Source organism: Pristis pectinata, chromosome 31 (assembly GCF_009764475.1).
Source record: "Pristis pectinata isolate sPriPec2 chromosome 31, sPriPec2.1.pri, whole genome shotgun sequence".
Taxonomy (NCBI): domain Eukaryota; kingdom Metazoa; phylum Chordata; class Chondrichthyes; order Rhinopristiformes; family Pristidae; genus Pristis; species Pristis pectinata.
The window spans coordinates 16,970,086-16,995,156 of NC_067435.1; the positions used below are offsets into that span (position 1 = coordinate 16,970,086).

The 25,071-nt window shown below is 45.5% G+C and overlaps 1 protein-coding gene across 2 annotated transcripts in view; it reads left to right on the top strand.

Annotated features, from left to right (window-relative positions):
• Positions 1-15,163, top strand: part of LOC127585012 (atherin-like) — a 50,646-nt gene extending 35,483 nt beyond the window's left edge. Inside the window, exons 5-7 of one of the 2 annotated variants that reach the window (XM_052042117.1) lie at positions 8,981-9,074; positions 10,156-10,270; positions 11,835-15,163. In XM_052042117.1, the coding sequence (XP_051898077.1) occupies positions 8,981-9,074; positions 10,156-10,270; positions 11,835-11,984 (359 nt within the window). In that variant the 3' untranslated portion in view covers positions 11,985-15,163. The remainder of the gene's footprint in view (positions 1-8,980; positions 9,075-10,155; positions 10,271-11,834) is intronic. The other variant, XM_052042118.1, reaches the window with a different exon arrangement.
• The last annotated feature ends 9,908 nt before the right edge of the window (positions 15,164-25,071 follow it).

A 25,071-nucleotide genomic window follows, 5' to 3' on the forward strand; every position in this document is an offset into this window, starting at 1 on the left:
AAGGTCACTGCCCTGCTCCATTTCGGCCCAAGCACATTCCATTGCTGCACCATTGGTGGCCTTCCTTTATGCCACTGAGGTCTTAAGCAGCTGAAAACCTCACCACTCCTCCCATCTTTTCAAGCAGCCTCTTAAAATCCATGTCTTGGCTAAGATTTTGACCATCTCTCCTTAGGTGTAAGTTTGTTTGATTACACTCCTTTGATGTGCATTGAGATGTTTTATTGTGTAGCGGTTGCTACCGCAGAATTAAACAAGACTCTACTCGGAGGATTGCCAAACAGAACTGGTTTATTTTCCCGCCTTGCGCGGGCCCTTTAAGGGAGAATGTTCCCGCCCAAAACAACTGGTAATGACGTAAGTCTTACGTCATCAGGACTTTCCCGCGCGCGGGTTCTCCCCGTCGCTTGGAAAGACGAGGCCCGCCGCCATCTTGGGCCTCGTCGCTCCGACGCCGCGCAACCCGACTGCCGAGTCGGTTCGCCCGACTAGACGGTGAGTCGCCACAACAACCCCCCCCAGAACCGGCGATACAGTCCCCCAAGGTCCCGTGGGCTGTGCCAGCTGCCGCTTAGGGGGGGCGGCCTCTGCGTCGCGGCGTGGCAACCTCGACAGGCTGTTGCAGATCCAAATGGGCCGGTTTGAGGCGGTCCGCCATGAAAACCTGTTCCCTGCCTCCAATGTCCAAAATAAAAGTGGATCCATTATTGCATATGACCCGGAACGGTCCCTCATATGGTCGTTGCAATGGCGCCCGAGGTGTGCCCCTGCGAACGAAAACAAACTTACAGTCTCGTAGTTCCTTGGGCTAGCAGGATGGGGCTTGACCGTGCCGTGAGGTGGGAATCGGGGCCAAGTCGCCAAGCTTCTCGCGCAGTTCTTTGTAGGACTGCTGGCGGTTGTTCCCCTTGGTCCCCGAAGGGCAGGTATGTAATCCCCGGGGACAACTAGTGGCGCCCCGTATACAAGCTCATGCTGACGAAGTGCGGAGGGTCTTCTTTGGGGGGCAGTGCGTATGCCGAGCAGGACCCAAGGCAGCTCGTCAACCCAGTTAGGACCCTTCAGGTGGGCCATCAAGGCCGATTTCAGATGGCGGTGAAAACGTTCCACCAACCCGTTTGATTGAGGATGGTAGGCCGTGGTGGTGTGCAGCTGCGTCCCTAGCAGGTTCGCTAATGCAGCCCAGAGACTGGAAGTGAATTTGGTGCCTCTGTCTGAGGTGATGTGGGCTGGAACACCAAAACATGAGACCCAAGTTGTGAGCAGCGCCCGGGCGCAGGAATCAGTGGTGATGTCAGTCAGGGGGGTTGCCTCAGGCCACCTCGTGAACCGGTCCACGACGATAAGGAGGTACCGAGCTCCTCTTGAAACCGGCAGAGGGCCCACAAGGTCGACGTGTATGTGGTCGAACCTCCTACGGGTAGGCTCGAACTGCTGTGGTGGGACCTTGGTGTGTCGCTGGATTTTTGACGTCTGGCAGTGCGGACAAGTCCTGGCCCACTCACTGACCTGTTTGCGCAGGCCATGCCAGACAAACTTGCTGGCGACCAGTCGGACAGTAGATCTGATGAACGGGTGCGCCAACCCATGTACCGAGTCAAAAACGCGTCTCCGCCAGGCTGCCGGGACTATAGGGCGGGGCTGACCAGTCGCAACGTCGCAAAGTAGGGTCCGCTGACCTGGACCAACCAAGAAATCTCGGAGCTGCAGACCCGAGACTGCGGTTCTGTAGCTGGGCAGTTCGTCGTCGGCTTGCTGTGCGTCAGCTAGGGCCGTGTAGTCGACACCCAAGGATAGGTTGTGGATGGTTGGTCCTGGAAAGTGCATCAGCAATGACATTATCCTTTCCGGAGACATGTTGGATGTCAGTTGTGAACTCGGAAATGTAGGATAAATGTCTCTGCTGACGAGCTGACCAGGGATCGGAGACTTGGAGAAGGCAAAGGACAGAGGCTTATGATCGGTGAAAGCAGCGAAAGGCCTGCCTTCTAGAAAGTATCGGAAATGCCGGACCGCCAGATCAGCGCTAGAAATTCCCGATCAAAAGCGCTGTACTTCAGTTCGGGCGGTCTAAGGTGCTTGCTGAAAAATGCCAAGGGTTTGCCAGCGGCCTTCGAGTAGCTGTTCCCAGTACCCCACCCACCGCGGTGTTGGATGTGTCTACCGTGAGGGCAGTCGGGACGTCAGTCCTGGGGTGTACCAGCATCGTGGCGTCTGCCAGGGCGTCTTTGGCCTTAACTAAGCAGCCGCAGCCTCGTCAGTCCAGGTGATGTCCTTGCCCTTACCAGCCAGCAGCAAGAACAGAGGGCGCATGATACGGGCTGCTGCAGGGATGAAACGATGGTAAAAGTTGACCATCCAAGGAATTCCTGTATGGCCTTTGACTGTGTCAGGGCGGGCAAAATGGCGGATAGCATCCACCTTGGCGGGTAGGGGTGTTGCCCCCGTCGCTGGTGATTTTGTGGCCAAGGAATCGATAGAGTCAAGTCCGAATTGGCACTTGGACAGGTTGATCGTGAGGCCGAAATCACGGAGACGGGAATACAGCTGACGGAGGTGGGAAAGGTGTTCCTGGCGGTTACGGCTGGCGATCAGTATGTCGTCCAAGTAAATGAACACGAAGTCCAGGTCTCGGCCTACCACGTCCATCAGCCGCTGGAAGGTCTGGCGCGGCGTTCTTACGGCCGAACGGCATCCGAAGGAATTCGAACAGGCCGAATGGGGTGATAATCGCAGTTTTGGGGACGTCATCCGGATGGACCGGGATTTGGTGGTATCCCCTAACGAGGTCCACTTTGGAAAAGATGCGGGCCCCGTGTAAGTTCGCTGCAAAGTCCTGGATGTGAGGGATGGGATAGCGGTCCGGGGTGGTGGCGTCATTCAGCCTGCGGTAGTCGCCGCAGGGCCTCCACCCTCCGGTGGCTTTGGGGACCACGTGCAGGGGGGAGGCCCAGGGGCTGTCTGACCTGCGAACAATCCCCAGCTCCTCCATGTGACGGAACTCTTCCTTTGCCAGGCAGAGCTTGTCTGGAGGTAATCGTCGTGCTCGGGCATGAAGGGGTGGCCCTGTGGTAATGAGTGTGTGTCGTACCCCGTGTGTGGGCCTAGAATTTGTAACGAAGGTGCCAAAATCGATGGGAATTCGGCTAGGAGCTTGGGCGAAATCGTCGCCAGAAAGGGAAATGGAGTCCAGGCGCAGGGCTGGTGGGCTGATTTCTCCCAGGGGATAGGTCCGGAGAGTGCTAGAGTGGACTAACCGCTTCCTTCGCAGGTCGACTACAGGCTGTGGGCCCGAAGGAAATCGGCTCCTAGGAGTGGTTCGGGCGACGGTGGCAAGAGTAAAGGTCCAGGTAAAACAGCTGCACGCCAAAGTGTAATTGAAGCGTACGGGTGCCGAAAGACCGTATCGTTGTACCGGTTGGCGGCATTGAGTAGAGGACCTGGTGGCCTGTCACGAGTGTCGCGGCCTGTCGGGGGCAAAATAACTGACCTCCGCTCCAGTATCAACGAGGAAACGCCGTCCAGATTTCTTGTCCTGAACGAATAGGAGGCTCTGTCGGCGGCCAGCCGCCGTAGCCATCAGTGGCAGCTGGCCCTGGCGTTTCCCTGAAACTTGCAGGGTGGGCGGCATTGGACGGGCCTCCCGCACCCCCACCCTCTGATGGTAGAAGCACAGCTGGTCACCCGTGTCGTTGTCTGCGTTCCTGGGGCGTGGTTGCTCGGGTTGCTGGGGCCGGGCGAGGCGGGCGTTGGGCTCGCGGCCTGGTGATTTGACTGACGGACAGCCGCTCTCAGCGCTTGGCCTCCACAGGACATCTGCCCGGGCAGCCACCTCACGGGGGTTGCTGAAGTCGGCGTCAGCTAACAACAAGTGGATGTCATCGGGAAGCTGTTCGAGGAAGACCTGTTCGAACATCAGGCATGGCTTGTGTCCCTCGGCCAATGCCAGCATCTCATTCATTAGGGCGGATGGGGATCTGTTCCCCAGGCCGTCCAGATGAAGCAGAGCGTGCAGCGCGCTCACGACGGAGAGGGCCGAAGGTCCGAATCAAAAGGTCTTTGAAAGCTGAGTACTTATCTTCCTCTGGAGGCGACTGGATTGAAGTCTCCAACCTGGGCGGCTGTCTCCTGGTCCAGAGAGCTAACCACATGGTAGTACTTCGTGGAGTCGGAGGTGATCTGCCGAAGGTGGAATTGCGCTTCGGCCTGGTCAAACCAGACGCTGGGCCGAAGTGTCCAAAAGGTGGGCAGCTTGAGGGCCACTGCGTTGGCTGCTGTGCTGTCGTTCATTTCGCGGGTCCAAAAGCCGTTTGGACCGTCGGGGTCACCAATGTAGCGGTTGCTACCGCGGAATAAAAACAAGACTCTACTCGAGGATTGCCAAACAGAAACTGTTCCCAGCCCAAAACAACCGGTAATGACGTAGTCCTACGTCATCAGGACTTTCCCGCGCGTGGGTTCTCCCCGTCGCTCGGAAAGACGAGGCCCGCCGCCATCTTGGGCCTCGTCGCTCCGACGCCGCGCGCCCCGACTGCCCGAGCTGGTTTCGCCCAGCTAGACAGTGAGTCGCCACAATTGCATTGAAAGGGGCTATATTTTTCGGCAGTTTTCCTCTTGTCCTTTTCTTCACAGCTGTTTCTGGTCTCAGTGTTTCTGTGTTAGATGGTATTTCAATGTGATGTATAGCCAGCTGCACATAATGCCTCCTCGGGCATGGTGGATCACCTGTTATTATTAGAAGCTTCTGAACTCCTAATGGTTTTTGATCTTTTACTTCCTGCTTCTTCAGATGTTGGAGCTGAGGGTTAATCACCGATTACCAAAGACAGCTTTGTAGCAGAGTAAAATAAAGCTGTGTTTCTGTAGCATGTTCTGTAAAGTGACAGGCATTGCTCCCTAGTATGTAATTTATTAGTTTTGGATGCAGTTCAATTGCGTTAATATGCACAGTAATACAGAAAGTGGCATGTTTAATTCTATTGTAGACAATTGGAGGAGAGTTGGGAAGAAATATTTGGCTGAAATTATAAGATTTTTATAATCTGAACTATCGATTTAAAAACTGTGGCTGAATTATGTGTGCAGAGCAGTAGTTTGATTTCCAGTTGATCAATTTGATTAATGCCCTGCAAGTTGTGCCTCTTTCACCATCGCCAGTGCAGTACAGTGTTCTCTGCCTGAGGCATTACCTAGGTAATGTTTTGGAGGTAGCTACTTCCAAAGTAGAGGCGTCTGTTAATAAAAATCATGATTCGTGGTATTATTCTTTCCGGTGACTTTGGTGTTTTTCCTCCCCTTGACACAGCTAAGTTTGAGCACAGTGTTTGGAGGCTGGCACTTCTGCTAGTTACAATAGTGCCAGCCTGAGGTCAGTGTGTAGCAGAAGGTGACTTGTGTCTCATTTCATAGACTTGAGCAAAAAAATGTATGCCGTCTAACCCTAACCCTAATGTAATTTTACAGGGACTACACCTAGAGTACTTTTATTTTGGTCCTCTTATTTAAGAAAGTATATACTGGCATTGGAGACAGTTCAAAAGAGATTAATTCCTTGGAAGAAAGGGTTGTCCGATCGCAAGCAGCTAAAGACATTAGATTTGTGCTCTTTGAAGTCCAGATGAATAACTGATGATCTTATTGAAACACATAAGATGCTGAGGGGGAGATGATAATGTCGAGATGTTCCCACTAGTGAGAGAATATCGAACAAGGGGACATAGGTACAAGATTAGGAGTTGGTCACTTAAGACTGAGCTTTGTAGGAACAACTTCTCGCAGAGGGTGGTGAATCTCTGGCATTCTCTACCCCAAGGGGTTGTGTTGGCCGGATCTTGGGGATACTTAAAGAAGAACTGAATAACTTTTTGAAAGATGGGGGAATTGAGGGCGATGGGAACTGGCACAGAGGAGGAGATGAGGCCTGAGGGCGAACCAGCCATGATCACATTGAATGTTTGGGGAGGCTTGAAGGGCTGAGTGTCCTCCTGCTCCTGGTTTCCTTTATCGCCCCCAGTGCTGTCCCCAGCTTGGCACTGTCAGATGTGCCTCCTGGTGGATGTTAAAGTGAGGCCCAGTCTACCTTCTGAAGTGGACATAAAAGATCCCATTGCACAGTTTGAAGACTTTTTCCCCACTGTCTAGGCCAATGTTATCTATCAGTCAATATCACTGAAAGGTGATCTGGTCATTATTCACATTGCTGTTCGTGAAATCTTAATGTGTATAACTTAACAGACATTAGAATAGTAGCTACACTTCAAAAAACACTTAATAGCTTCTAAAGCATTTGAGACTTAAAGAGGTTGTGAAAAATGTCGTAAAGTGCAAGTCTTTCTTTATAATTAGCTGCGCAAACCCACTCATCAACATTTTTCTTCATGTCTTTGTTCTTAGACTTGATGCCTCTTTTATGTTTTGAAATCTAATATATTATTGTATGTTATTGTGCTTTTGCACATCAGGTTGCTAACACTGGGGCCCCTTGTAGCAGAACATAGTAGTACCTTCATGTCCTTTCCCAAAAACTATGCAAATTTTCCCAACAGATATCCATTCCCTTTTGAAAGTTCACACTGAGTCTTTCCTTACACTTCCAGCCAATGCATCCCTGATCACCATAACTCACTGCGTAAAGGCCCCTACTCTTGAGCAATTAGCTTAAATCTGTATCTGTTATTTAAAATAAAACCAGAAAATACTGGAAATACTCAGGTCCGGCTGCATCAGTGGGAAAAGAAACGGGTCTTTCAGGTCAATGATCCTTCATCAGACACGGATGCTTGTTATACTGCAAAGATGGTGGGGGTGGAGGGGATGTCTCTGATGGGGTAAGATTGGGCTGACCATGGGGGTAAGCTGCAAACACGGTCATCTGCTCAATGAGTGAATTAGACCAGTTAGAGAGTGAGAACATAGACAAAAGAACTTAGTAAGACATACCGGGCAGGTCAAATTGGGCGTGTCCTCCACTCCCAGAGGGAAAAAAGGGGGAAGAAAACAAACAAGCTGAACCATATTACAGATGGGCAGCTGCTACTGAGAGAGACATTAAGTTGGAGACACAAGAAACTGCAGAAACCGGAATCTAGAGCAAAAAATCAAGCTGCTGGAGGAACTCAGTGGGTCAGGCAGCATCTGTGGAGGGAGATGGACAGTCAATGTTTGGGGTCGGGACCTTCATCTGAACTGAGGAGTTAAGTTATCTGAAGTTGTAGAATTAATTTGAGTCCAGAAAGCTGTGACCTGCCCTGAGGTGCTGTTCCTCAAGCTTGCGTTGGGCCTCGTTGTGACAGTGCGGGAGGAAACAGACCGATAGATCAGAGTGGGAGTGGGATGCAGAATTAAAGTGGCTTCTCCAGACGGACCTGCCGGGCACGATTTCCTGCTCTGCGTTTCGCAACTCCTTCACTCATTGACCAAATGACCTTGTTCACAGCTTATTCCTATGGTCAGCCTGGTTTTACCCCATTCCCCCTTCTACCACTCTGGCTGCTGTTTAACAAGTAGCTTTGTCTCCTTCCCAGTTCTGATGAAGGGTCTTTGACCTGAAACGTCAGCTCTGTTTCTCTTCTCACCGATGCGGTATTTCCAGCATTTTCACGTATCTGTTATTTTCTACAATGGAAACATTGGACTAGAAATTTGAACGCAGAGCACTGTTCTTTTCAATGTTATGTGTACAAAATGCTATTCAGGTGATTTCTAAGTTGAATTGCAACACCTAAGAAAATTGATGGGACAATTCCAGGTTCAAGTCGCACTTGTGCCATCGATGTGCCTTCCACGTCAGATGCATGTGGTATTGCGTAACTCTCCGTATAAGGGTGCTTTAGATCATCATGAGGAAATTAGGTCTTATAGTGCACCCATGATGTCAAAGCTCTGCTCCCTGAGCAAGTCCCAGCACAGGACTGAAAGCCCCACAGGTAGGATCACTTATTTATCTTCCCTCCCTCAGCCCCCACCCCAACCCTCACTGTCACCACAACGCTGTCCCCTTTCCGCCCCGACTGCCTGGTCCCAACTCCCCACTGTAGTCCCTAACCAACATGCCTACTAAACTTCTGTCCTCCCACGGTACCTGACCCCACCACAAACCCATGTGATACATTTCTTCATGGACACTGCAATAGTGCAATGCACCAACAAAACATACAAGGATGCTGACATTCATTACTGCACCTCTGGCAGTGCTGGGTTCAGCTGCAGCACGGCCACAACCAAAGCATTCTTTGACGCACTGCACAATAACCCTTCAGCATGCTGCCCTGCCCTAAAGGAGAAAATGGCCTTGAAATTCATTACCTGCTCTAAATCCTTCATATTTTTGAACCCTTCTATTAAATCTCCCCTTAGATTTCCCAGTCCTGAGGAGTGCAAACCCAGTTTCTGTTATCTCCACTGGAGTGGGAATCTGAAATATTGTATTTGTGTGGTTCTGATTAGTAGTTTGTCCATTTATTTGTTACTTTACAATACATTGCAAGTTATTGGCAATCATGTTCTGGTTTGCTGTTTGCTGAACCACTCTGGTGCAAACTTCTTCAGTGTTGCCTGGCCCTGATCTGATTGTACATAGCAAGATCTCCCCAGAAAAATCCTGTGACATTCAGCTAAGCCATATCACAAAGCTTATCAGTTGTCAAAGCTGTCAGACCAAGTCATAAAGCGCAAAATTTACACTAAATATTTAAATTTTGCTAAGTAAATTTGAAAAGACTAGAAAACATTTAAAGACAGTTAAATCAACTCAGTTTAATGAAACAAAATCTGAATATGCCTTCTCCCTCATAGTCTTTCAATAAATGTCCTTGCCTGATCTAAGCTGGCATGTTCAGTGGATGGCTTTCCCAGCTGTCTCTGGCAGTTCACACTCCCATTGCTGGACTACCTGAGGCTTTATAGTCAGAGATGTGTACCATTATGATTCACCAGATGTCTGCTGCATAGTGTCTGATATTTGTACTTTACTCTTGGACAGTTCCTGAGGTTGGTGGGGCCTCGTGTCTGCTTACGCCATCAGCTTCTCCTGTAGAGATGGTCCCTGAAGAGAATGGCCCCTCAGACAGACATCTGTAAGTAACACACTCTCAGAGTTTTCAGGGTTCCCAGTACTTTTGCTGCTACCTATCTCAATGCCACTACCCCATCTATAATCCAGTAAAAATTTGTCCACACATTGCATATTCTGTCACTGTAAATTCAACAGTGAATGAGTCGAGAACAGTTGAACAGCCAGAGCAGTGTCCCTGGTTTTTTGTGGTAAACCACATCGAATTACTGAGTCCATCGTACTTTGGACGGGTAAAGGTATATTTAAAACAACAGGAAATTTACGGTCTTCCTTCATTAACACCAATTAACATCGAAGATTCACTTTAAAAAGACGTCATGCTAAACATTATACAATAAATCAAATTTACAAAAGCATTCCTTTTGTAAAATAATTAATTTGGTTTATCCTATGAACAACTTGAGAGGTCCACATTGTAATCTAAATTAATATTACACAAATTGTAATCAATTTCTATTGAATGTTACTTTGTATATTTTTCTTTCTCTTTTGTATGGTTTCTGTGTTTTCTGTATCTCTTTCTTGTTGGATTTTCCTAAGGAATTCATGGATGTTAACAGAACTACTCACTTTAAAGCACACAGAGATTGTGATTGAACACTTTGGCCTTGGACCCTTAGCTTGATGGAGAATGTGCCCTGACATCTAGAGTTTGACCCTAATCCAAGTGGAGGCTGTGACTGAAAGTCTGAAACCTGACCCTGAGCCAGATGGAGATGCAAATGAACATCTGGGGTTTGATTCAGTGTCAACTGGCATATTTGAGTGACATCCAAGCGAGAGACAGACTGTCAGCCACATGGGAGCTATGAATGTGTGTCTGGGAAGTAACCCTGAACCTTCTGAGTTCTTTATCTGTGCTGCATTAGGGTTAGGATCATTAACATGGACAGATTTTTTTAATTGATAACCCCTTCCATCACCTTTGGATCCTTTTTATCTCTGCTTCCACAATGTTAACCACTTCCTCATCTCCTTCACTTGCACCTCTCAGTTAGTTGAGAAGCAAGAGCTGTAAGACTGTGATGGAGTCTAACTCAGGAGGGTATGAGGAAGGAAGTTATTCTTGGCTTCTTTGTTAGCAGCTTAGAAGAGGATGGGAAGTCCGTAGACCCAACTGAATGGAGCATCGCCGACGTGGTGAATTATTTTAAAGAGGCAGGATTCCCAGAACAGGCTGTTGCTTTTGAGGACCAAGTGAGTGTGAACCTCTTGATTTTTATATTAAATTTAAGAATGGTGCAGGTGTTTCTGTTTTCTGAATTAATTCTTCAAGATGTTGAAGAACGCACATAAACTCTGTAAATTACCTTTAACCATAAAACACTTGCTGAGCTCCCAATAGATGCAATGGAATTCTTCCCCAAAGGAGGTCTAAGTTAATTTACAACCGACTGTTCTTGCTAAATGGATTCCACGTGTGGGCTGTTATATTTTTGTTAAAACCAGTAAATAGTGTTTGCTGCAAAATAATCTTTAACAAGGAGGGTGCCACCAAAACAATTGGCTCATAACTAATTAAAATGGGTGCAAGTCTAAATATGCAAGGGAACACCCCAGATTCCAGCATAAACATATCCATCTGTCAAGAGGAGCAATTTATTTAAAAACAGATCATTACTGTAGTTTCCCTTAGTGTATCCAGCAGGGCAGCTTTAGGATTATTACCACCTGCCCATGGCCCACACATCAAGAACTAGAGATAGTGAACCCAGCAGTTGCAGAGTACCACCGACTGCAGCACACCTCCCAGAAAGCAGCTTTGAGAGTCACTGTTCCCGAATGCAGGCTGAATTTGTCTGCCGCTGCCTGTGTTCTGCTTTTCCCAGTTCATGATCTATTACTGATACTGGCCATGCACAGCATCTCTAACTGAGATAAAAGTGTGATGTTCAGTTGCTGTTTGTAAACGTGTACACACAGTGTAATGTGGGCTCGTCAAACATTTTGTTGCTCTGAGCTGTATAGCAATGATTCTGAAACACCAGCACTCTGTTTAAGCTGAGCTTTTGTAAGTAACTTGTTTTCACAGACCTTTACAAATCCTCCTGCCATTTGTTTTCTCTGCAGCGAACTCTTGAACTGCTGATTGTCCCAAGAGCACAGAGACTGGCCCCTATGAATCCATAGACCATGGTTTAATTGGCCGGTGGTGAGACCCAGGCATTTTTTTCCAAGGGACTTGATAAAATGATAAAAACAGTTTTTCAAAGCCATGGGCAGGTGGTAATAATCCTAAAGCTGCCCTGCTGCATACACCAAGGGAAACCACTGTAATGTGATAAAAACATGGAAAGAGGTCAGTCAGCCCACCGGGTTCATCTTGCCTCCCAGGGAACCATCCCATTTCCCCCTTCCTTATTTCCCTGTATCCCTGCAGCTTTTTCTTTCTCACATAGTCCCCCTTTGGTTCTTGTTTTGGCCTGCAAGAGTGATAATTTACAGTCACCAATTAACCTACCAGCAGATATTGGGGACAAGGAGCAAACTGACATGATCACAGAGAGAAAGTGCAAACTCTGCACTGACAGTACTGTGAAGCAGCAGCACCAACTGCTGCACACCATGACTGAGGAGAACGTTGGACTTTTACTCAGAGACTCTGGTTGATGCTGTAGCTGAAACAGAAAACTGGGCCATTGAATAAGCATTTAAGCTCAATGTAAACACGAGGAACCTCATCTTCCAATAAGATGCATTATTGTGTGTTTGTATTGAAATTATCATACCAACAGACAAATTTTAATCTTCTTTACTCCAGGAGATTGACGGCAAGTCCCTACTTCTAATGAAGAGGAATGATGTTTTGACAGGACTGGCAATTAAACTGGGCCCAGCACTAAAGATATACGAATATCACATCAAGGTTCTGCAGTTGCATCATTTCAACAATGAGGCGCCTTCGTGCTGATCGGTGTATGCCATTGGTAGCAGAATTTCTGCCCTGCTTATCCAGCAACTGTCTGCATGCACTTCACTGCAGTTTCACTTCAATCTGCTGCCAAACTAAATTCTTTCTACTTAAAGTGAAAGGAGGAATGCCACCAGGAATAAGAAGTTCATTTAAGAAAAGTACTGGGTTTCTATAGTGTTTGGGAAGTGTTGTAGCCTTTCTAACACTGTCTGTCCCATCTGGAACTGGGATTATCTCTTTTCCATGGCTTGGCTACGCTCCCAGTGTTGGGCTTTTTGTTTGATCTCATCTCTTGTTGATGGATTGGAATTGCCCTACGGGCTGATGTGAGTGTGCAACTGGGTGAAACGCTGTTCAAATATAGAAGAATGGCTGCTCTGCAAGACCTGTTCTTCATCCTTTTTGACACGTGCACAAAATGCAGTGTGATATGCACTTAGAGGAATTCTGCAAATAAACTAGAAAGCCCAAAGAAAATGGGCAAATGTTAAACATTTAGTATCTCACAGATTAAACATCTTCCTACAGTCAAGTGGCAGCTGACAAATTCAATCGTAGCTTCCTAATAATGGGAATCCTTTTCAAGGTGAATATAAAATTTCTTCATTGAGCCCATAAGTTATGATGTGATGGGATTGTTACAAACATTATCTCCGTGCTTTGTCTTCTGATCTTTACACCCTCTTAAATTTGTCACTTTGAAGTTTTACTTCAAGTTACAAAGTTGTTACTAGTGTTTCTTGTATATTTTTAAAGGTTTTATTATATTAGATATGTGTATATTCCAGAATACAATGAAAGCCTTAAATTGAAATCCTGAGAGCAGGGGTTATGGCTGCTTGCTCACACATGCAGGACTTGGTGTGTTTGTGAATGAATCTGCAAAATTTAAAAAAATATATTTATATTATAAATCTTGCTTCTGCTTGCTCTTTTTCTATTATAAATTCTTCTATTGATACTCTCAATGAACTCTGGATGAGTAAACTTCTCATGTTATATCTGCAGCTTTTTATGTTTCTGTGCTACCACTTGTAGGGGATATAATTACATTACGTTGTTTACATTGGCAGTTTTCATTAGAAGGCTGGGTATGGGTATTTAACAAAACAAGGACAGAGTGTACACCTTTAAAATGGGTACTGAGTTTTCCTCAATCCTGCTTCCTCTGTAATTATACTCGGTCTTGATTTGCAACATTGCGGGATTTTCATTTGTATATTATCTAATCAAACTCTTGGGTTATCAGATTGGTAAAGTTTGAGTACAGTGTTGCTCAATAGATGTGACAGATATAACCAATTTCTTGCTTAAGATTCATTTCCTAGTAATTTTTGGAGCAATTTAAAGTTTAGAATATGCCCTCACAATAGGTGATCACAAGATTTGTTTTGTGAAAGCTTCCACTCGGTTGAGGTATTTTCTTTTTGTAAATTTTTGTGTTTTTTCTGAGGTCCTCCCCTGGTTTCCCATCAGTTTTAACGTATCCGAGCTGACAGTTCTGTTTCCATTTGCAATACAGTAGGAGCCGCTCGATAGATTCAGTTACCTGTCACACAGGTATTTGTGTGTCAGTGGAATTTTTTGAAAATGACTGAACCAGAAGGTGCCTTTGGTCACAGCTGATGAAAGCTGAGGATTAACAGGGTACTTCCCCACGTCAGTTTTAAGTTGACTACAATTCATCATTAAATTCATGTCAGAAGCACTTTGAAATAAAATAAAAATCTGGTCCCAGTTTAGAGTGGGAATACCACAGGTCGTAGTTGAGTTGCAAAGATTTAATTATATAATTGCAACGTAAACAAGATAGAATGGAAGGGAGCAATGAAATCTGCTGGAGGAACTCAGGGTCAAGCAGCATTATGGTCGAAAAGGAATTGTCGACATTTCAGGTCAAAACCCCAGAACACCTATCCTGATACAGAGTTTTGACCTGAAACACCGACAATTCCTTTCCCCCCACAGATGCTGCTCGACCTGCTGGGTTCCTCCAGCAGATCGTTTGTTGTCCAGATTCCAGCATCTGCAGCCTCTTGTGTCTCCGTAGAATGGAAAGGACTGGTTTCAGGAAGACCCTACGAGGCGGATGCAGTGTAATCACTGTGTCTCTGTCCAATATACGAAGACCACACACCTTTGGCTAACCCTAGGAGACCAAGTTTATTTGAGTCTGTGGTGCACCTTGAAGGCTGAGTGTGTTCCCATTCTCACAGAGGAACACAAGAAGACCGTTTGGACTCTAGTCTGTTCCTGCTTTAATTTTGATCACAGCTGACATGCACCTTAACTTCAATGGTGTGGCTTGGTCCCCACCTCGATACCCTTGTCTACCAGCACTATCAGTCCTTGTATTGAAATGTTTGAGTGATTCCCAATCTAATAGCTCTAAGAGAGAGAATCCCAGATTGGCTCTACTCTGTAGAAGTGCTTCCTGACATCACGCCAGAGCAGCCCAAGTGTAACTTCAAGGTTTTGCCCACTTGTTCTAGCCTGCTGCATCAGAGAAAATAATTTCAGGTGTATTTACTACGACGGGGAAGCATTGCAAGGCTAATGTGAACAAAATGTTGCACATGTGTTGGGAATAGCTGAAAGGGGAGAGAAGCTAATGGGAAAGTTCCCTCTGCCACCACCCATGTGCATCATGTCCTTGTTTCTAGTGTTGGTTGGATAATAATTCAACTTTCCTTTTGCAATCCACGTGTGCTGTGCTATTTCCAGAATTGTCTCACTCAGTCGGTCCGTGTACTTGAATTTTTATTGAAGCAGGGCTCCACTACAGGTGTGCTATCTTACGCTGAGCTTCCTCGCTCAAAGGTGCTGTAAATTGGCAGTAAGTTGCAAGCCTACGCAATGCACTTCCGTATGGAAGTATAAGGCTGGCATAGTGCCAATCAGCTGGTACTGTTTCCTGTTAGTGGGTTTGAATTCCGGATTGAAACTGAGATATACAGCCTTGGTATCCTTTGTGCAAACAGCAGCTGTCAATGCGCTTTACAGAATCTTAAGTGTGTTTGAATTATTTGAATTTATAATAAATAAAAGCCATGTGTTTTGAATGGAATGCACAAAATGGGTAAAGTGGGTTTTTAGAGTTTATTCTTGCTAATTGAGATGCTTTAAGCAATAAGAAACAATATTAAAATGAAATGTCTAATAAAATTGTTGATTCAGAATTATTTTGGTTGGCTGGTTGTAAATTTCTCATTATAACTTAGCATATTCATTTTGTAGCAACATTTACACAGCACCTTTAACATAGTAAAACATCCCAAGCTGCATCACTAGAATATTATCAAACAAAATATCAGCACTGAACCCTATAAAATAATGGAATATGTTGTCAGGGACTACTTTATGTAAATGTACAATATTATGGGGTTGGGAAATGATAATCAGTGGTTACAGTAAAAGGTGTAATTCTACACAACATGATACAGCAGAGAGATTTGAGAGTGCTGGTGAATAGCAGTTAGTATTTTTGTTAATGTCAGAGTTCATTCATTGTCTCCTAATTACATCTTCAGACAAACCTTTTGTTATTCACTAGCTCTTACCAGTCTCTTTCAGCCAGTACCACTTCTGCTTGTATCATTCAGTCTCTACTGGTTTCTGTCAGACTCTTGAATGGACATCTCGTGTTAAAGATAAATTCTTGATCTCCCAATCTACCTCGTCGTGGTCCTTGCACTTTATTTGTTTACCCGCACTACACTATATTCTACATTCTGTTTTCTTTTACTACCTCAATATACCTATGGTATGATCTGCCTGGATGGCACGCAAACAAAAATGTCTTTCCCTGTATTTTGGTACACATGACAATAATAAAACTACACTTTTGTACTTTCTGTCTTTCCCCTGTTGCGGTAACTTCAAACCTGTTTAATTTTTAACCTTTCCCAGACCTGTAATCTTAACTGTTTCTCCCTCTGCAGATGCTGCCTGACTTGATGGAAATATCCAGCATTTTCTGTCTTTACTTTACACACAGATTTGACTTTTCCTTTGAGAATCCACATTGAATATCATTAATTAGCTGTGTTCATTCATTTTGACCTCCATCTATTCCACTTTACCATTCATCTTAAGATACCTTTATTAGTCACATGTACATCGAAACAGTGAAATACATCTTTTGCATAGAGTGTTCTGGGGGCAGCCCGCAAGTGACGCCACGCTTCCAGTGCCAACATAGCACGCCCACAACTTCCTAACCCGTACCTCTTTGGAATGTGGGAGGAAACCGGAGCACCCGGAGGAAACCCACGCAGACGCAGGGAGAATGTACAAACTCCTTACAGACAGCGGCCGGAATTGAACCTGGGTCCCAGGCGCTGTAATAGTGTTATGCTAATCGCTACACTACCGTGTCATTTATCTGTCAAGTCTTATCATTACCTGGTTTCTCACTCTCTTGAGTAACATGAGTGATATTTGGAGTCACCACCTTGAGGGCAATTAGAGAAGAGCATTAAATGTTGCAGCTCCCCAATGAAACGTCTGTCCCACGTATAAATAAAATTCTCATCCCAAATATAGTGTCAAAAATTATAACCAGCATATCTAGGACTTCTTCATTACTTTAATAAACCGGGGTGGAAACAAAATCGTGTCCCAAGGATATACCAATCATCCATTATTTTCTCTGTGACCTTTTTTTAAACATTCTAACTGGAATTCACTTGCACTGATGTTATTTTGTTCTCTTTCCTCATTTACCAAACGTGCCATGCTAATTTTTCCCATTGTCATTTCACATACACAAGCATTTAATTGTCCCACAGACCAAAATCAAAGTTAAGTTTGTCATCTGCACAAGTACACGTTTGCACAGGTGCAATGAAAAACTTACCTGCAGCAGCACCACAGGCACAGAGCATCAGATAAGCAACATTCATACGTTTTGCTTTTCTTGTTCTCTTGGTATAAAAGCTTTCCTTTCTATATGCTTGCAAGGTTTTTCAATAACACAGAGAAATCAACATGTTCCAAACTTTAAAGTACATTACAGATAACATCCCTAGTTCTGACCCTGATACTGTTAGACAGGTTAGCGATGTCTGAAATGGGAGTTGCCTTCAATGTGTTACGTTTGAGGGTCATCAAAGCTCTCGGACAAAGGGAGAGAAATCACAACATAGCAAATTCTGGCCTAACCATCTGCAGCGGTGTTTATCTTCCATGTGAACAGTATCTTCACCCCAAGGTCCTAGCATGAACTGGCAGATCCCACTACGTGGTTATCACCAGTCAGAGAAATATCTGTTCACCACCACCATCTGCCTCCTGTTCCTCAGCTGGTCTCACAACCAAGTGAAACCATTCCTGTGACATATGCTTTGTTTTCTGATTGTCATATGATACTTCATCAAATGTCCTTTACATCCACTGTACCAACACTACCGACTCATGCTATCATTTTATCAAAGATCTCTAATCAGGTGCAGTCACTATTTAACAAATTAATGCGGCTGTTCCTTTTTAACCCGTGGCTGTCCATATGAGAATCGGTTTCGTCCTTGCTGGTGATATCTGGAATTACCAGGTTTATCCCTCTTCTTCGTAAGATTTGCAGACCTCTACACCCAGTGCTTTATTTGTATCCAATCCGCCATCTCTACCTCGGTTTCAACAGCAACTCTGTCCCCACGTGAAGTGCGCATGCAGGGCCTTTGTTACGCTTTCTGCTTCCACAGGACAATTTCCTTATTGCTAATTAACCTTATCTTCCCTATATTCTTTTACGTATTCAGTGCTTGTAAAAGATTTAAGTGTTTCCTCTTCTGTTAACTCCTACAACTTTTCCCATAGTCATTTCCCTTCTTTGCATTTTCCTTGCATTCTGTATTGTGACTAATTTATGAATGTCATAGGGTTATACAGCACAGAAACAGGCTCTTCAGCCCAACCCGTCCCTGGCGACCCAAGATGTCAATCTAAGTTGGTCCCATTTGCCTGTGTTTGGCCCATGTCCGTCTAAGTCTTTTCTATCCATGTACTGTTTAAATATCTTTTAAACATCGTAATTGTACCCACCTCTACAGGTTCCACCGGCAGCTTGTTCCTAATCCCCACCGCCCTCTGAAAAAAATTTCCTCAGGTCCCTTTTATATCTTTCTCCTCTTACCTTAAATCTATGCCCTCTAGTTTTAGACTCCTCTACCCCAGGAAAAAGTCTGTGGGCACCCACATTATACCCCTCATGATTTTATGTACCTCTACAAAGTCACCCCTCAGCCTTCTACACTCCAGGGAAAATAGTCCCACCCTGTCCAGCCTCTGTGTTCTCTACCTGCCATTTGCCCTAAACCTCCTTGCTGTGTTCTATTAGTCTCTATTCTGTTTAGCACTGTATTATTCAAGATGGTCTGGCATTGATGCCCTCCTACTGAAAATGCATCAAGTTTATTGTCATGGGCACACATACTCAGGGTATAAAGGCCATGAAAATTAGCTTTCTGCAGCAGCAGCACTGTACATTACAAACATGGCAAACATAGAGTCATAGAGCACCACAGCACAGAAACAGACCCTTTGGCCCATCTAATCCATGCTGACCTAATCTTCTGCTTAGTCCCATCTACCTGCACCTGGACCATATCCCTCCAAACCGCTCCCATCCATGTACCTATCCAAACAATTGAACCTACATCCACAACTTCCGCTGGCAGCTCGATCCACACTCACACCACCCTCTGAGTGAAGGCGTTTCCCCTCAGATTCCCTTTTCACCTTTCAACCCAAACCTATGACCTCTAGTTCTAGTCTCACCCAATCTTAGGGGAAAAAGCCTGCATGCATTCACCCTGTCTATACCCCTCATGATTTTGTATACCTCTATAAGATTGTCCTGCGCTCCAGGGAATAAAGTCCTAACCTATTCAACCTTTCCCTATAACTCAGATCCTCAAGTCCTAGCAACATCCTTGTAAATTTTCTCTACACTCTTTCAAGCTTATTGATATCTTTCCCATAAGTAGGTGACCAGAACTGCACACAATACTCTAAATTCGGCCCCACCAACGTCCTGTACAACTCAATGCCCTGATTTATGAAGGCCAAAGTTCCAAAAGCTCTTGTTACGACTCTATTTACCTGTGACACCACTTTCCAGGAACTATGAATATGTATTCCCAGGTCCCTTTATTCTACTGCACCTCAGAGCCCTACCATGCAAGTCTTACCCTGGTTTGTCCTCCCAAAGTGCATCACCTCACACTTGCCTGCATTAAATTCCATCAGCCATTTTCAGCCCATTTTCCTAGCTGGTCAAAATCACTTAGCAAGCTTTGATAGTCTTCCTCGCTGTCCACTACACCCCAATCTTGATGTCATCTGCAAATTTGCTGATTAGGTTTACCATATTGTCAGCTAAATCATTAATATAGATGATAAACACAACGGGCCCAGCACCGATTCTTGTGGCACATCACTAGTCACAGGCTTCCAGTCCGAGAGAGAACCATCTACTACCACTCTCTGGCGTCTGCCACTAAGCCAATGTTGAATCCAATCGGCTACTTCATCCTGAATGCCAAGCGACTTAACCTTCTGGACCAGCCTCCCATGTGGGACTTTGTCAAAGGCCTTGCTAAAGTCCACGTAGACAACGTCCACTGCCATCCCTCTTCTTGCTAACCTCCTCGAAAACTCCATAAGATTGGTTAAACATGACCTACCATGCACTTCCTTGAACAACGGAACATTAGCTATCCTCCAGTCCTCTGGCACCTCACCTGTGGCTAAGGACGTTTCAAATATCTCTGCCAGGACCCCTGCAATTTCTGCACCAGCCTCCCACAAGGTCCAAGGGGACACCTTGTCAGGCCCCGGGGATTTATCCACCTTCATTCACCTCAAGAGAGCCAGCACCTCCTCTTCCGTAATCTGGATATGGTCCATTACCTCACTACTCTTTTGCCTCAGAGTCTCTGTGTCTCTCCCCAGAGTAAATATGGATGCAAAAAGTTCATTTAAGATCTGCCTCATCTCTTTTGGCTCCATACATAGATGACCATGCTGATCTTCAAGAGAACTGATTTTGTCCCTTGCTGCCCTTTTGCTCTTAATATACTGCAGCTATAGAAATCCTTGGGGTTCTCTTTCACCATCTGTGAGAGTAACCTCGTGTCCTCTTTTTGCCCTCCTGATTTCTCTCTGAAGTGTTCTCTTGCATTTCTTATACTCCTCAAACACCTCATTTGATCCTAACTGCCTATACCTGATATGCACCTCCTTTTTCTTTACCAGGGCCTCAATATCCCTCAACCTTTTATTCTAACAGGACCATACATATTCTGTACTCTCAATATTTTCACTTTGGAAAGCCTCCCACTTACCAAGCATCTCTTTGCCGGAAAACAGCCAATCCCAATCCACACCTGGCAGATCCCTTCAGATGCCATCAAAATTTGGCCTTACTTAAATTTAGAATCTTAACCCAAGGACCATTCCTATCCTTCTCCATAATTATCTTGAAACTAACGGAATTATGATCACTAGATCTAAAGTGTTCCCCTACACTCACTTCTGTCACCTGCCCTATCCCATTCCCTAAGAGGAGATCCGGTATCGCGCTCTCTCTAGTTGGGACCTCTTTGTATTGATTAAGAAAACTTTCCTGAACACATTTGACAAACTTGATCCCATCCAATCTTTTCACAGTATGGGAATCCCATTCAATATGTGGAAAGTTAAAATCACCTACTATCACAACCTTATTTTTCTTGCAACCCTCTGTTATCTTTCTACAAATTTGTTCCTCTTATTCCTCTGACTATTGGGAGATTTATAATAGTCCCATTAATGTGGTCAACCCTTTCTTATTCCTCAGTTCTACCCACATTGCTTCAGTAGACGAATCCTCTAGTATGTCCTCTCTGAGCACTGCTGTGACATTTTCCCTGATGAGTAATGCCCCCCCTCCCCCTCTATCATGTCTAAAACATCGGAACCCTGGAACATTGAGCTGCCAGTCCTGTCCCTCCTGCAACCAAGTCTCACTAATGGCTACAACATCATAATTCCACGTACGGATCCATGCTCTAAGTTCATCTGCCTTACCTACAATACTCCTCGCATTGAAATAGACGCACCTCAGAACATCAGTCCCACTGTGCTCATCAACCTGTTGATTTCTGTCTCTGCTTGTAGTCTTAACATCTACTTTCCCCACAGCCTCTCCGCTTGCTGTCTGGTTCCCACCCCCCTGCAACTCTAGTTTAAACACCCCCCCCCCACCCGAGCAGCACTCGTAAACCTTCCCACAAGGGTATTGGTCCCCCTCCAGTTCAGGTGCAAACCGTCCCGTTTGTGCAGGTCCCACCTGCCCTGGAAGAGAGCCCAATGATCCAAAAATCTGAAGCCCTCCCTCCTGCACCAGCTCCTTAGCCACGTGTTAAACTGCACCATCTTCCTAATTCTTGCCTCACTAGCACATGGCACAGGTAGCAGTCCTGAGATCGCCACCCTGGATGGAGGTCCTGTCTTTTAACTTAGCACCTAACTCCCTGAACTCATTTTGCAGGATCTGGTCACCCTTCCTGCCTGTGTCATTGGTACGGATGTGGACCACGACTTCCAGCTGCTCCCCTTTAAGATTGAGTTAACGTAAACTATACATAACCTTCACAACAAAGTAGACATAACAACATTAGCACAAGCTGAGAGAAAAAAAAAGAACTATAGTCCAAGATAGTGTTAGGGTTTTTCAGGTTGGTTCAAGAACCTGGTGGCAGTGGGAATTATCTTGAAGGCCAACCATTGCCTCGAGACCTTGGTTATACTCGGTTGGTTATGTTGTACAGGCCAGGTCGTTTGCATGCCTGACACCAGAATCCAATGCCCCTTATTCCAAACTTGGTCAAGGAAAAAGATCACTACGTGTTCAGAGGAAATGATTCAAAGATGTTCTCAAAGCCTCCTTGAGAAAATACAACTTCCCCACCGACTCCTGCCAATCCTTGGTCCCTGACGCCTCACAGGGGAGAAGAATGTTATTGAGAACCGTGAGTCCGTGCATTGCGAGCACACAGAAGCCCCACGTAAGAGGCAGAAGAAGCACATCGCCTCACAAAGTAGCCACCCTCCCACTCCGTCAGGCGTCTCACACACCATCCATACAGAGTCTGTGCTTTCCGTGTTCCCACCTCACCTAAAACCCACAAGTGGAATCAAGTCACCCCCAAATCTGCCTGCAAAGACGATACAAAACTAGGAGACGGTGTGCGCCGTGAGAAGGGTGCAGAGAGGCTTCGGGGAGGAGAAACAAGCTAAGTGAATGGGCAACGATGTAACAGGTGGAACGTGAGGTCATCCACACTGAAAAACAGGAGGTGGAGTAGTTTCTAAGTGACAAGGGGTTGAAAGGTGTTGACGTTTACAGAAACCTGTACATCCTTTTACATAAATTACTGAAAGAGAACGTGAGTGTACAGCTACCAATCAGGAAGATAAAGGGAATGCCAGCATTTATTGCAAGTGGGTTTGAGTATAGGATTAGATACATCTTTCTCCACATGTATAGGACCCTTACGAGACTGCATCTGGAATATTGTGTACAGGTGGCAGAGGGATATACTTGCGATAGAGGGAGTGCGGTGAAGATCCAGTTGATTGATTCCTGTGAGGAGAGGTTAAGCAGATTGGGCCAAAACTCTCTCAGGTTTAGAAGACTGAGAGGTGATCTCATTGAAATGTACAAAATTCTGAAGGAGTTGACAAGGTCGATGAAGAGTTGATGTTTGCCCTGGGTGGGCTGTCCCAGTGATGGATCACAGTCTCAGTGTAGGGTGTCAGCTATTCAGGACAGAGATGAGAAGGAATTTCTTCACCAGAGGGTTAAGAATTTTTGGAATTTTCTAAGTAACTGGGCTGCAGCGGTTCATTCTCTGAGTATATTCAAACAGACATCATAGATTTTTAGATATGAAAGGAATCAAGAAATATGGGATTAGTGCTGCAAAATGGCTCTGAGGTGAGAGATCAGCCAGGATCTTGTTGAACAGTGGAAGAGGAACGAGGCATTTCTCCTCCTCCTCCTCTTTATTCTGTACTGTTTCCAGGGCAACATTTGTCCTGGTTCACTCCTTCTGAATCCTTCTTCAAGTCACTGAATTTGGTCCTCTTCCAGTTGGTATCTTCGATTTTTTTAATGTCCCTTCTATTACTACTTTGAATGTAATTCTATCCATCATCACAATTATTCCTCCCACCGAATCACACTCTGTTTGTCCTACTGCAGTCCCCGGAATAAGAAGCAACACTGCTTTCAATCTAGTTGGGCAGACACAAGTTATGAATATTCTTGATTTATTATCTGTCTCAGGAATCCATCATCCTTCTAGTTCGTTTCTTCTCTGCTTCTCCCTCAGTTGATGAGAAGATTATTACACTCCCACACTATCACTGCTATTATTTTCCCATTTCACTGACAGTTTCCAACAGATTTGTTCCTCTGCCTCCTTTTAGCTATTTGAAGGTCTACAGTAAACATTAATCAAACAAAGAATATTGTATCCAAACTTTCTAGCACATTGCCCCTCTGTAGGACCACAACGATACCCATCATTAATACTGCCGCCCCTCCTCCAGCCAACTCCTGCCTTTCCTCCTCCATGCATCTCCTGAATATGTTGTAGCCAAGAATATTCACCACATATTCCTGGTCTCCATTACAGACGCTCTGTCATTAACCTGTTTGGAAATTTGTGGCTGTAACTTATTAAACTTATTTATAAGATCTCCCAAAATAACACACATACATTCCACAGTGGTCTGCTTCGCTTTCTTTCCTCCATTAACTTGATCACTCCTCAATTTTTGAAACTTTAGAGTGTAAGACACTTGCTGGAAGATTAACGCCAGGCAATGGGTACAGCTGACTAGTAGTCAGGAATTAGCAGGAGTATGTCAGATAATGAGTCATAGAGCAATGCAGCATGGATACAGGCCCTTCAGCCCAACCAGTCTATGGTGCCCACCCAGCTAGTCCCAATTTCCTGCGTATCCCTCCAAGCCCCACCCCTTGATATACCCATCCAAGTACTTCTTAAATGACACTGTTGTACCTGCCTCACCCACTTCCTCTGGCAGCTCGTTCCATACACTCACCGCCCACTAGTGAAAAAGTTGCCCCTCAGGTCCCTTTTAAATCTTTCCTCTCTCACCCTAAACCTCTGCCCCCCTAGATTTGGACTCCCCTACCCTGGGGAAAAGACTGTTACCGTCCACCTTATCTCTGCCTCTCATTATTTTTATCACTTCTGTAAGGTCGCCCCTCATTCTCCTGCGTTTCAAGGGATAAAGACCCAGCCTGGCCAACCTCTCCCTGTAACTCAGGCCCTCGAGTCCTGGCAACATCCTCGTAAATCTTTTCTGCACTCTTTCCAGTTTCACAGCAGGGTGACCAAAACTGTACACGGTACTCCAAGTGCAGCCTCACCAACGACTTATACAACTGCAACATAATGTCCCAGCTCCTATACTCAATGCCCTGACGATGGCGGAAAGAACATCACCACTTAGTGACCTGTAGTCCAACGGCGAGCAGGGTTACAGTGCCGGTCTGTGAGTGAGAGTGTGGTACCACACAGTGGAAAAGACTACAGTGATGGACAGTGACTAAGCAGACAGTGTTGGTCAGTAACTGGCAAGACCTGTTGGACTGCGGTTGTAAGAACACAACCAGAAAGTAACTGAGTGGTACCAATGCTGGGAAGAAAATGATCAAAAGGGTGGGTGCAGGGAATGAGCGGGGGTACAGCACCAGATCACATCCAGGATCAGAGGTACATGCAACGGATGAAAATACAGCACGAGGCTGCATCAGCAGGAGTGACATGGAGACCAACAGTTGGCAAGGAAATTAATTTCATGTCCAATGTTACAATATTTAAAGACCCAGAGGGAAGGGAGGTAAATACCTCCAAGAGAACATAGCCTGAATGATTGTCTCGTTGTTGCTATTAGTGTGTAATGTGAGACTCTTTTACATATTCATGAGCTTAGTCATGATGACAGGTTACAGTGAATGATACTGGTTGCCCCACCCTGTCAGGCAGAGCAGCACCAGCTGGGT